The sequence below is a fragment of the Babylonia areolata genome, chromosome 4 (assembly GCF_041734735.1).
Source record: "Babylonia areolata isolate BAREFJ2019XMU chromosome 4, ASM4173473v1, whole genome shotgun sequence".
In the NCBI taxonomy this organism is placed as follows: Eukaryota; Metazoa; Mollusca; class Gastropoda; order Neogastropoda; family Buccinidae; genus Babylonia; species Babylonia areolata.
The window spans coordinates 47914904-47927588 of NC_134879.1; the positions used below are offsets into that span (position 1 = coordinate 47914904).

Consider the following 12685-nt stretch of genomic DNA (forward strand, 5'->3'; position numbering starts at 1 on the left):
TGGATGCCTGCATAAGAGTACTTACATATGTGTGCACAAGAAAATGTTTATATGTTTTTATTATATGTGTGTGTGTGTGTGTGTGTGAGAGATTAGTAATTGTATGCATCTGTTTTCATGCCCATAGCTCTACAAAATGATCAAAACCTCATTTTAATTACACATACTTAACCATGACCCAACTAGTGCAGACTCCGGCAGGGGTCTGACATTCCTGTCCTGTGCAAACTACTATCTGCCCTCATATTAAACAGAACGCTGTTGTTTCTGCAGGGTGAGTGACGAGAAGGACGCCCGAGGATACCTGCAGGCGCTTGCATCAAAGATGACAGAGGAGCTGGATAATCTCAAGATCCTGGGACCTGGTGATGATCCGGTAAGTTCTGAAGTGTGTCTGCTGCTTTTTGTTTTCATTCACCAGTATATGTGACGTGACATTAAATAGAATTCTTTCTTTCCCTCTTTTTAGTACTTGTTTATATTTCCCACCTGATTAGTGTTAAACAAAGCGTTGAATAATTCTGACTAAACACTTGCTCTTGAAGAGTAATTCCTTGTGTTTGGGAATATTTAAGATGAGTTGTGTATTTGCATTGTGAAGTAACATGAATTATAATGGTTACAAGAAAGGCAGATTTTCGAGGAAAGGCATCTGTGTACTGTTTAGCAACCTGTTGCCAGTACCTTGTTGAAAACTTTGTTCTTTGAAAAAAAAAGTCAGTATCTGTGAATGTTAATAGATCAGAAAAGAAAAAGAAGCTTTTTCAAAGCAAACCTTCAAAAGAAGCATTTTGCATCCCTCAGAACCGCCTTCGTTGGCGCAACAGACGCTCACAGCGCATCGACAAAATGGAGATCCTCAACCTTCAGTCCAACCTGCAGAGTGAAATTCAGGCCAAGCAGCAGGTCACCAACGAGCTGTCCAAGATCAGACAGGAGCACTATGACCTGGAAAGGTAAGTCTTGGGAAAGCTTGTCATCTTCTCTTTGATCACAAGCTGGCAACAGTTTTTTCCTCAGATAGGAAGAAAAACACACGACAACAGCTATGACTTTCTGTTTCAATGCCCGACCAGTGCATATGGTTCATGCTAGGTCAGGCATCTACTTTAATCCCCCCACCTCTCTCTCCCTTTTTTTTGTGTGTGCATGTGTGTGTCAGATGTTGCGTAGCATGTATGGATCAGCCCATATGCTTTGATGCCTCATTGAAACTGACACTGAAAAGTTTCTTTTACTTTTTTCCACTCATTTTTCAAGCACAGTCTTAGTGTAACAGAAATTAACAGTCTGGAAATGGGAAAAACAACAACCTGTGTTCATTTGCTAATGTACATCCTCATTGAACTTTTTTTCCGAAAGAAATGAAAAAGTAGAAAAGTACACAAGTGATAATAGCTATCGGTTGGTTTCCATAGCATCAGAGCTAAGTTAGTGCTTAAAAACAACAATTCAGAACTGATTCCAAGAATTGTGACATGATGCAAGCATTATCATAAACAGTATAACTGCAAATGGTAATGCTGTGGTTATGATAATATTTCTAATTGTGTTATTATTGTGTCTCAATAATCATTGTGGTTTTTGTTAGCGTGAGTGTCACTTGGTGGTGTTCAGAATGGTGATTACAGTGCCTGTGAAACTTTGCTCATTGCAGGAAGGTAAAGGAGCTAAATGCTCAGATCCAGAAACTGGAAGAAGAGTTAAAAGAAGTCAAAGAACAGAACGACACATTTCAGAACAAGCTCAAGACAAGTGACTGTAAGTTTCCTTTTCTTATCTTTCTTTACCAGAAAAGTTAAGTATTTAAAGGAAAATGGGTAATGTGTATGTGTGTGTGTGTGTGTGTGTGTGTGGAATATGAGTGTATCAGTGTGTGAGGGTTTGCGGGGGTTGAGAAAGATGAATCTGTGTCAGAAACCTTGGAAGGGAGGTGGTTAATACTTTTTTTTGCTGTGGCTTTTTTCAGGGGAACGGCCGTCCATACTTGAAAACAAATACTGGCATGTTCATGACGTAAGTGACTTGTTGTTATTTAAGATAGGTCTTCTTTTCAGTGTTAGTTTTAGTACTGCAGTAGGCATCCTGTTGTGTCTCTGCATGTTCCTTTGTTAGCATCTTCATTGCAGACGTTTTGCAATTGGCAAAAATACAGATCGGAAAAAGACACAGAAAGCTTTTGATAGACCAGACTGTAAATAAATCTATAAATAATTGTATTTGTTTGTTGCTTTTATTAGTTTTATAGTAACACAATTCCTTGATTACATTGATCTGTATTTCTCTGTGGCTTTGTTTATTGGAGACTGTATTATTTTTGTGTGTGGACTAAATTCATTATGAGTAATTATAGGGAAACATTTTTTGGGTACAGAAACCTGTTTGTCAGTTTGATGGCATATTGACATGATTAAAGTTCAGACTTGTTTCTTTTGTTTGCTTCATTGACCAGGCATTGACCAAACCCCCAGGAGTGATAATGGTAATGATAATGATAAAAAGTAAGGTTTATTTATATAGCACCTGATCAAATGATTTTATTTTTCAGTACAATAGTTTCATTGAAAATATCCATTAAAACATGGAGGTTGGTCCAGCAAAGTGAGCAAAAATGACAAACTATGGCAAGACCTTGCAGCAAAAGTAGATACTAAGCTTAGTGTCCATCGCAGAATATATGTATCACACACAAAAAGATACATGTAACCAAGCAGCAAAAGTACATACTAAGCTTAGTGTCCATCGCAAAATATATATATCACACACAAAAAGATACATGTAACCATGTGCAGCAAAAGTACATACTAAGCTCAACATCTGTTGCAAACTATATATATTAGACACAAAAAGATACATTTAACCATGCAGCAAAAGTACATACTGAGCTCAACATCTGTCGCAGACTATATATATCAGACACAAAAAGATACATGTAACCATGCAGCAAAAGTACATACTGAGCTCAACATCTGTCGCAGACTATATATATCAGACACAAAAAGATACATGTAACCACGTACAGCAAAAGTACATACTGAGCTCAACATCTGTCGCAGACTATATATATCAGACACAAAAAGATACATGTAACCATACTGCAAAAGTACATACTGAGCTCAATGTCCATCACAAACTATATATATCCCGCACAAAAACATACATGTAACCATGCAACAAAAGTACATACTGAGCTCAACGTCCATCGCAAACTGTATATTATCACACACAGAAACATACTTGTATGCCTACTCACATACAATGTCCGTTGCATACAGTATACTATCACACACTAAAAACATACATGTATACCTACACGCACGCACACACCTAACTCCATTCTGGTCTACACTTTGGCATGGCAGGAGCTGGACAGTGAACGGGACGACGACAGCGAGGACACAGCCTCACGCACCGACTCCTACACGGACTCGCGGCAGGACCTGCGGGGGGTGGGCACCCCCGAGTCGACCCTGGCCCGTGAGTTCTGCCAGCCATACGAGCCGGTGTACGACAAGCCGTGGGGGCCCGGCAAGGCCAGCCCCAGCCCCGTGCGGCAGGTGGCCCCCCGCTCTCCCCACTCCCCCCACTCTCCGCGGGCCGCCCACCGCCCCCACCACTTCATTGTCAAGTCTTTCCAGTCCCCGTACAAGTGCAATCTGTGCAGTTCCTTACTGGTCGGCCTGCAGCGACAGGGAATCACCTGTGAAGGTGAGCGGATGGTGTTTTTTTTAATTTTTTATGTGTGTGTGTCTTTATGTGTGTATGTGTCTGCATGTGTGTGTGGGGGGGTGTGGGGGTTGGGGGGGGGGAGAGGTGGTGAGTATGTATAAAAGTGTATGTATGTATGGATGGAAGGATGGATGGATGGATGTACACATTGTGTTTATGTGCGTGTATAGTTTGCTATGTACATTTTGGTGTGTATGTGTAATGTTGATGTCATGTTTTGTGTATAATATCATGTTTTGTAAAGCATCTATTACATTTTTTTTTAGATGGGGTGCAATGTAAATATCAATATTAATAGTATTGTTATTATTATTTACTCTTTTTAAAAAGAAAAAACTTTTTTTTTTAATTGTTCAGTTTTTTTGTGTCTGTTCTGCGTGCTGTGAGTAGTTGCATCATTGGTGGACAGCACCTTGGCCATGGACATGTTCTGAAGCTGAGTTCCATGGTGATGATGATGATGGTGATGATGATGTGTTTTCTGTTTCAGTCTGCGGGTACGTCTGCCATATTTCCTGTATGGAAAAAGTGCCACAACAGTGTCCTGTGCCTCCAGACCTCAGTGAGTGGCAGACAATAATGTTTTCGCTTATCTATCTATCTATCTATATATATATATATATATATGAATAATGATCTTTGTAATCCTATTTATCAGCTTGCTTGTGAATGTCAACTTGTGAACGTAATCACTTTCATTCTTTTGGGGAAAAATTAGTCTGAAGTTGATTTGGACTGGCTTAGAGTCTAGTACTGAAAAGAGAAAAGAGGCAAGCAAGCATAATGTGCAGTGTTATTTTTGTTGTTGTTGTTTTTTGATTGATGGTAACATATCTGTCCATTTTCTGTGTATCTTACCTCAACTCATGAAGACTGTGATGCATGGCAAGATAATGCATGAGCATGGACACGTTTGCTTATGTCCAACATGGATACAGATATTATGTGCCTGTTTGACAGCGTGCATGTATGCATGCATGTGTACGTGTACGCTGTTAATACATATACAAATTTCACACACACACACACACACACACACACACACACACACACACTTTCTAACACACACAAACATACTTTCTAACACATACAGGCACATGTGTGCACACACATGCACATACACATGAACACATGCACATGTTGGCATACGTGTGGATGATACAAGTATTAAAAAAAAAAGTGTGCTTGTGGAAAAATTTGAGATTTGTTTCATGATGTATACTTGCAGCAAAAAGACCGCCCATTGGGACAGATTTGACCAAAGGAGGAGGCACAGTGTATGAAGGATTTGTCAAGGTGAGATCCTTTTACTATTTCAGTTCTGTCCTGTGTTTTAAACCACTTTTGCAGTGCTGACAAGATATATATCATTTGTTGAAGGCGCCATAGTGCCACCTTTGTAACAGTGCAAGCAGAATATATTTGTAGACGTTGGTGACAGAAAGTTAAAAAAAAAAAAAAAAAAAAAAAAAGAGAAAAAAAGCTTTGAGTAACTGAGATCATCCCAGGAGGTCCAGATTTGCAGATACACATTCCACAGAACTAAACCTAGCAAATTAAACATTACATATTATATTGGGAATGTGTACATGCATGTGGTGTGTGTGTGCGTATGTGTGTGTGTGTGTGTGTGTGTGTGTGCTTTCTGGGACACTTGTTTTGTATTTTGTGCTTTAGGACCATAATTATGTAACCAGACCAGCAAGTCATAAAAATTATCAAATTTACAGTGTGTTTCGAAACATGCTGCTAATCCTCTGATCCTCTGGTTAACTTACTGTAACTGTGTCATGGTCAGTTGTGTGTTGACCTGGTTTGTGTGTGCCATTTCAGGTGCCAAGAAATGGGGGCATCAAGAAGGGTTGGGTCCGGGAATACATGGTTATCTGTGATTTCAAACTGTTCTTTTATGAAATTCCCGCCGACAAAACCTACCCCAATCAAGTTATCCAGCAAGTCATCGACATGAGGTAATATTAAAATCAAATCTTGGCAACTTGAATTTTGTTTACTTTGTGTTTACTTCTGTATTTTTCCCAGTTTTTCAGCTGGATTTTTTTTTTCTTTTTCTGTCAGATTTGCATTTGAGTAAAATATTTTGAACATCTCTCAGCACTCATAAAATGAATTGTAACATTTGATAGGTATTGCTTTGATATATGCATAGGTGGACACACTGAGGAGTATTGCAGTTGTTGATCTTCAGGCATTAGTCATGGCACTTTGTCCCATTTCTCTGCGCAGGTGATTCTGTGTGAACATGTGCAGTTGTGTGACTTAGTGTGGCTGTGGTTCCACTGATTGTAGCACAAAGAAACACCACACTTGGTGGTTTCTAGCTATTGTGTGTGCAGTCTGTCTGGGAAAAAAAATCTGTATATGTGTATGTCATTATCTGAAAGCTGCTGAGAATCAGTGTTTCGGGTTAACTGTTTTTTCCATATTTTTGACCATTAGGATGGAAGAGAGATGGAGCTCTTAGTGGTCTTTGTGCTGGCGGCAATGAAAAGTAGACAAGTGGAAACACAGAAATCCAGGTGGTCTAATTTTAGGGGGGAAATATCACTTTCTGTGGATTGTCCCATTACATAAGCAGGTCTAACTTTGATACAGCAAAGAACAAATGTTGAAACAATTGTGATATTGTTTTGGTAAAAGAATGACTGTAAAATCAGAAGTTAGAAGGGAATGATACCTTTCAGCTTTTTCTCAAGTTCACAAGGCATAGTGGTCTCTGTTAGTTGGAATTTTCTGTTGGGGAATTCTTCTTCTTCTTCTTCTGCGTTCTCTCGTATGTACACGAGTGGGCTTTTACGTGTATGACCATTCTTTACCCCGCCATGTAGGCAGCCATACTCCGTTTTCGGGGGTGTGCATGCTGGGTATGTTCTTGTTTCCATAACCCACCGAACGCTGACATGGATTACAGGATCTTTAACGTGCGTATTTGATCTTCTGCTTGCATATACACACGAAGGGGGTTCAGGCACTAGCAGGTCTGCACATATGTTGACCTGGGAGATCGTAAAAATCTCCACCCTTTACCCACCAGGCGCTGCCATCGTGATTCGAACCCGGGACCCTCAGATTGACAGTCCAACGCTTTAACCACTCGGCTATTGTGCCCGTCTGTCGGGGAATGATTGCTGGTTTTGTTGTTGTTGTTGTTTCATTAGATCACGACTGCTGTTTTGTTGTTTTGCAAAACTGAAAGGCAGCCATGATGTAGAGGAGTGTTGGTGGTTTGAGAGTGCTCCTGTTGAAGTGGTTTGGCTAAAGACAGGATCTGCTGTGTGTGTGTGTGTGTGTGTGTGTGTCTGTGTCTGTGTCTGTGTCTGTGTGCAGGGATGAAGAGTTCTCAGCCTCTGCTGTCTCTCCCAGTGACGTCATCCACGCCAACAAAAAAGATATACCTTGTATATTCAGGGTAAGCATTTTACTAATGGCTGACACTTTTTTTTGGTCTGACTTGTTTGTTTGTCCACCAGATATTATATTCTAATCTCTTCACTTGTGTCTGAATTATGTTGGAGTCAAACAAATTTTTTTTAAGACATCATATCTGTGTGATTTATAAATAGGATTTTCAGTTTCATGAAGTCTTCAGTATTAGTTGCAGGGCATCAAAAAAAAAAAAAAAAAAATCCTCTTGTGTTAACCTGGTTATTTTTGTGAGAAAAATGCAAAGAACAGAACAGCGTTGGGTGGAAATGCAAAATTGGCTTGTATAAAGCAAGATACTGTGTTATCCATACTTTTGTCAGCTGGACTTCACTTAGCTCTGATCATATGCTTTTGAAAATGATGTTCTGAAGTCCAGTTTTTTTCAGCGCAAAAGTGTCCAGTCAACCCATCCAGTCAGTCTGTTCAACCCCAAGATGATGAATAACATGTTCCTCATCTGCCGGATGGACTGAACACACACACACATACACACACACAGAGACACAGACACACACACACACACACACACACACACACACACACACACACACACACACACACACACTTACTTACCTTTGGGTTGCTTTTGAGTTAGGTGTGCTTGTTTTTCCAGGTGACCTCAACAGATTGGTGTGCCTGTTTTTCCAGGTGACCTCAACAGATTGGTGTGCCTGTTTTTCCAGGTGACCTCAACAGATTGGTGTGCCTGTTTTTCCAGGTGACATCAACAGATTGGTGTGTTTGGTTTTTCCAGATGACCTCAACAGATTAGTGTGCTTGGTTTTTCCAGGTGACATCAACAGATTGGTGTGCCTGTTTTTCCAGGTGACATCAACAGATTGGTGTGCTTGGTTTTTCCAGGTGACATCAACAGATTGGTGTGCTTGGTTTTTCCAGGTGACATCAACAGATTGGTGTGTTTGGTTTTTCCAGGTGACATCAACAGATTGGTGTGCTTGTTTTTCCAGGTGACCTCAACAGATTGGTGTGCCTGTTTTTCCAGGTGACCTCAACAGATTGGTGTGCCTGTTTTTCCAGGTGACCTCAACAGATTGGTGTGCCTGTTTTTCCAGATGACCTCAACAGATTGGTGTGCTTGGTTTTTCCAGGTGACATCAACAGATTGGTGTGCTTGGTTTTTCCAGGTGACATCAACAGATTGGTGTGCTTGGTTTTTCCAGGTGACATCAACAGATTGGTGTGTTTGGTTTTTCCAGGTGACATCAACAGATTGGTGTGCTTGGTTTTTCCAGGTGACCTCAACAGATTGGTGTGCCTGTTTTTCCAGGTGACCTCAACAGATTGGTGTGCCTGTTTTTCCAGGTGACATCAACAGATTGGTGTGCTTGGTTTTCCAGGTGACCTCAACAGATTGGTGTGCTTGGTTTTCCAGGTGACATCAACAGATTGGTGTGCTTGGTTTTCCAGACGACCTCAACAGATTGGTGTGCTTGTTTTTCCAGGTGAAATCAACAGATTGGTGTGCTTGTTTTTCCAGGTGAAATCAACAGATTGGTGTGCCTGTTTTTCCAGGTGACCTCAACAGATTGGTGTGCCTGTTTTTCCAGATGACTTCAACAGATTGGTGTGCTTGGTTTTCCAGACGACCTCAACAGATTGGTGTGCTTGTTTTTCCAGGTGAAATCAACAGATTGGTGTGCCTGTTTTTCCAGGTGACATTAACAGATTGGTGTGCCTGTTTTTCCAGGTGACCTCAACAGATTGGTGTGCCTGTTTTTCCAGGTGACCTCAACAGATTGGTGTGCTTGTTTTTCCAGGTGAAATCAACAGATTGGTGTGTTTGGTTTTTCCAGGTGACATTAACAGATTGGTGTGCCTGTTTTTCCAGGTGACCTCAACAGATTGGTGTGCCTGTTTTTCCAGGTGACCTCAACAGATTGGTGTGCTTGGTTTTCCAGACGACCTCAACAGATTGGTGTGCCTGTTTTTCCAGATGACCTCAACAGATTGGTGTGCTTGTTTTTCCAGGTGACCTCAACAGATTGGTGTGCTTGTTTTTCCAGGTGAAATCAACAGATTGGTGTGTTTGGTTTTTCCAGGTGACATTAACAGATTGGTGTGCCTGTTTTTCCAGGTGACCTCAACAGATTGGTGTGCCTGTTTTTCCAGACGACCTCAACAGATTGGTGTGCTTGTTTTTCCAGGTGACCTCAACAGATTGGTGTGTTTGGTTTTTCCAGGTGACATTAACAGATTGGTGTGCCTGTTTTTCCAGGTGACATCAACAGATTGGTGTGCCTGTTTTTCCAGGTGACCTCAACAGATTGGTGTGCTTGGTTTTTCCAGGTGACATCAACAGATATGTGTGTCTGTTTTTGCAGGTGACATCTGCGGAGCTGAACCCCCCAGGTACCAAGCACATCATCCTGTTGCTGGCGGAGAGTGAGAAGGAGAAGGAGAAGTGGCTGCATGTACTCAACGATCTTCACAAACGTCTGCGCAGCAGGAACCTCCCAAGCAAAGCGGTCAGTCTGCATGCACATCTCCTCACTGCTTCTAACTTTTTCCTGGCGATGATAACTGAAAGGATCAGTCATCAAGAAGGAATTGAAGTTCAGTTGTATTTGTTATCTTTTCGTTTTTGGAGAAAAATGGGAGATGATTACGATGATTGTATTGTCAAAGAAAACTGAAGGTGATGATAGTAATTAAGAACGGGCGCAATAGCCGAGTGGTTAAAGCGTTGGACTGTCAGTCTGAGGGTCCCGGGTTCGAATCACGGTGACGGCGCCTGGTGGGTAAAGGGTGGAGACTTTTATGATCTCCCAGGTCAACATATTTGCAGACCTGCTAGTGCCTGAACCCCCTTCGTGTGTATATGGAAGCAGAAGATCAAATACACACGTTAAAGATCCTGTAATCCATGTCAGCGTTCGGTGGGTTATGGAAACAAGAACATACCCAGCATGCACACCCCCAAAAACGGAGTATGGCTGCCTACATGGCGGGGTAAAAACGGTCATACACGTAAAAGCCCACTCGTGTGCATACGAGTGAACGCAGAAGAAGATAGTAATTAAGGGACTGTGGGGTTAATTGAAGTTCATTGCTGTAATTGAATGGATTGTTGGTGAAAATGGACGTTTGATGACAGTATTTTAAAGGATTTTGATTGGAAAGTGGAAGTTGATGATAGTCCTTTAAAGGATTTGGTCTTGAGTTTTTTTTGATGATATTTACTGATTTTAAAAGGTTCCTTCTTGATATTTCCTGGTGTTTTTTTTTTTTTTTTTTTTTAATGTTCCTTAATGATATTTAGGGTTTGGTAAAAAGTTCTTAATGGTACTTTCTGTTTGCTCAAACATTCCTTATCAGTATTTACTGCATGTGAAAAAGTTTATTAATGATATTAACCATTTGCTCAAATGTATATTAATACACACACACACACACACACACACACACACACACACACATATATATATATATATATATAGATATAGATATATCCTGTTGATAGATAGAAAGCCTTGCATGAATGATCATTTGACTATAGAGTCAAACTAGAAGCTTTCTTCAGTGAATACCAACATAGGTGGAGCTGATGTGTTGGGAGAGTGAAATCATTCTGATGCTTGGTTTGGTTTTAGGTGTACTGCGCCCAGGAAGTTTGTGATAACTCTCTGAATCTTGTGAAGATCACTCATTCTGCTGTGATATTGGGTGAGTATAGAGTGTGCACACGCGAGTATGTGTGTGTGTGTGTGTGTGTGTGTGTGTGTGTGTGTGTGTTTCTATGGATGAGTTGATTATGTATTAGTATGTGTGTGTGTATGTGTGTGTGTATGTGTGTGCATTATATTTGGTTCCGTTTAAATTATTCATAAGTCCTTTCATGATTTTTGAGAAAGTGGACTTAGGGTTGGTGACAGGATAGTGGTAAAAGTTATTTTGAGATAGGTTTAGGAAAAAAATACCATGTTACTGGTTTTTAAATGCGAGATGATCAGTTGACTCAAAAGGCACTGCCTCTGTATTCTAAACACATTGCAGAGTGCTATATATTGGGTGGACTTTGGGCCTGTATCATTATGCAGTGTGTGTGAATGCCTTGAACTGTGAAGATGATACACAGATTTGTTTTTTTGTGTAGAGTTAGGATTTTGCTGTCTTTTAAATCAGTTTAGTGAGAAATATATTCCTTTCGTGTATCATTTACAGTGGTTCTGAAAAGGTATCCCAAGCATGAAATAATTATTTTATCAAAAATTTTTTTTTCAGATGCGTCAAGGGTAGTGCTGGGCACAGAAGAGGGACTCCATGTCGTAGATCTCAGCAAGGACCGTGAGTATCAGGAAAACTGAACACACAAACACACGCACACGTGCACGCACGCATGCATACATGCAGTATTTGTGTATGAATTATTTTGAATTGTTATTAGTAAAGATATGTTTAGACTTGTTGTGGAGTTCAGATAGATTAATGTTCAAACATTAGATTGCTTTTCCATTCTTTATTTTATAATCTACTTTATGATGTGATAATTTATAGTTTGCTCATCCTTTATCCTATTGTTTACTTTGTACATTTTGATATTGTGATGATTTATGATTTTTCCATCCTTTATTTGATGATCCATAATTTTAGAGATTGTGATAGTTTGTGGTTTTCCATCCTTTATTTCATGATTTATATTATGATTAATGATATGATAGTTTTCTGATCGTGACTTTGTAATTAACAGAGCAGCTGTTACGTTTGTATGTGGTGAGGTGTAGGATCTGTTAATTGTTGTTTGAAGTATTTCAGAGATGTATTATGGACATGGGCTGTGTACAGTCCTTCCCCCGCCCCCATCCTTGACACACACACGCAGAGAAAAAGAACCCCCCCCCCCAAAAAAAAAACCACATAAAAACAAATGTCATAACCATGTCTGGTGAAACAGTAACTTTACTGTATTACACATAGAAACATGCTCACACTCATACACACAAACACAAACACACACACACACACACACACACTCACACTCACACCACACACACCAAAAGTTGTTATTATTTTTTAAGTTTTTAAGTAGCATATCTATTTTTTTATGATGGTTTTTCTTCATTACAGTCAACTGCTCAGCTGAAATGTGTTATGATTCATTTCACTTATATTCTGTAGAATCAGTTGCAGGTTTACCGTGTGGTGTGTTGTGTTTCAACAGAGGTCATACGGGTTGGGGACCGAGCGGAGCGGAAACAGGTGTACATGTTAGATATGGTGCTAGAACAACAGCTGCTGGTCTACATTTTCGGTTAGTATCATCCTTTTTGTTTTGCTACAGCGTTCACAAAAAAAAGTTAAGGACCACTTGGGAACTTGCAGACTTTTCTTCTTTTGGGGGTATGGTGGAATGATGTTGAGTTTTCAGCAGACAGCGATATGTGTTGTTGATGTTATGATTACCACTCATAACCAGAGGTGCCTTCTTGCAGGTGCATGTCAGTTATTTACAATGGAAAACAACAGTTATCATTTATAAACCACAGAGTAATTG

The 12685-nt window shown here is 40.2% G+C and overlaps 1 protein-coding gene across 1 annotated transcript in view; it reads left to right on the plus strand.

Annotated features, from left to right (window-relative positions):
- LOC143281249 (serine/threonine-protein kinase MRCK alpha-like) overlaps window positions 1-12685 on the plus strand; it is a 66975-nt gene that overhangs the window by 20150 nt on the left and 34140 nt on the right. Inside the window, 13 exon segments of the mRNA XM_076586358.1 lie at window positions 274-376; window positions 805-956; window positions 1658-1761; window positions 1970-2016; window positions 3363-3708; window positions 4220-4291; window positions 4958-5025; window positions 5563-5699; window positions 7075-7156; window positions 9516-9659; window positions 10785-10857; window positions 11416-11478; window positions 12353-12442. Of these exon segments, the coding sequence (XP_076442473.1) occupies window positions 274-376; window positions 805-956; window positions 1658-1761; window positions 1970-2016; window positions 3363-3708; window positions 4220-4291; window positions 4958-5025; window positions 5563-5699; window positions 7075-7156; window positions 9516-9659; window positions 10785-10857; window positions 11416-11478; window positions 12353-12442 (1481 nt within the window).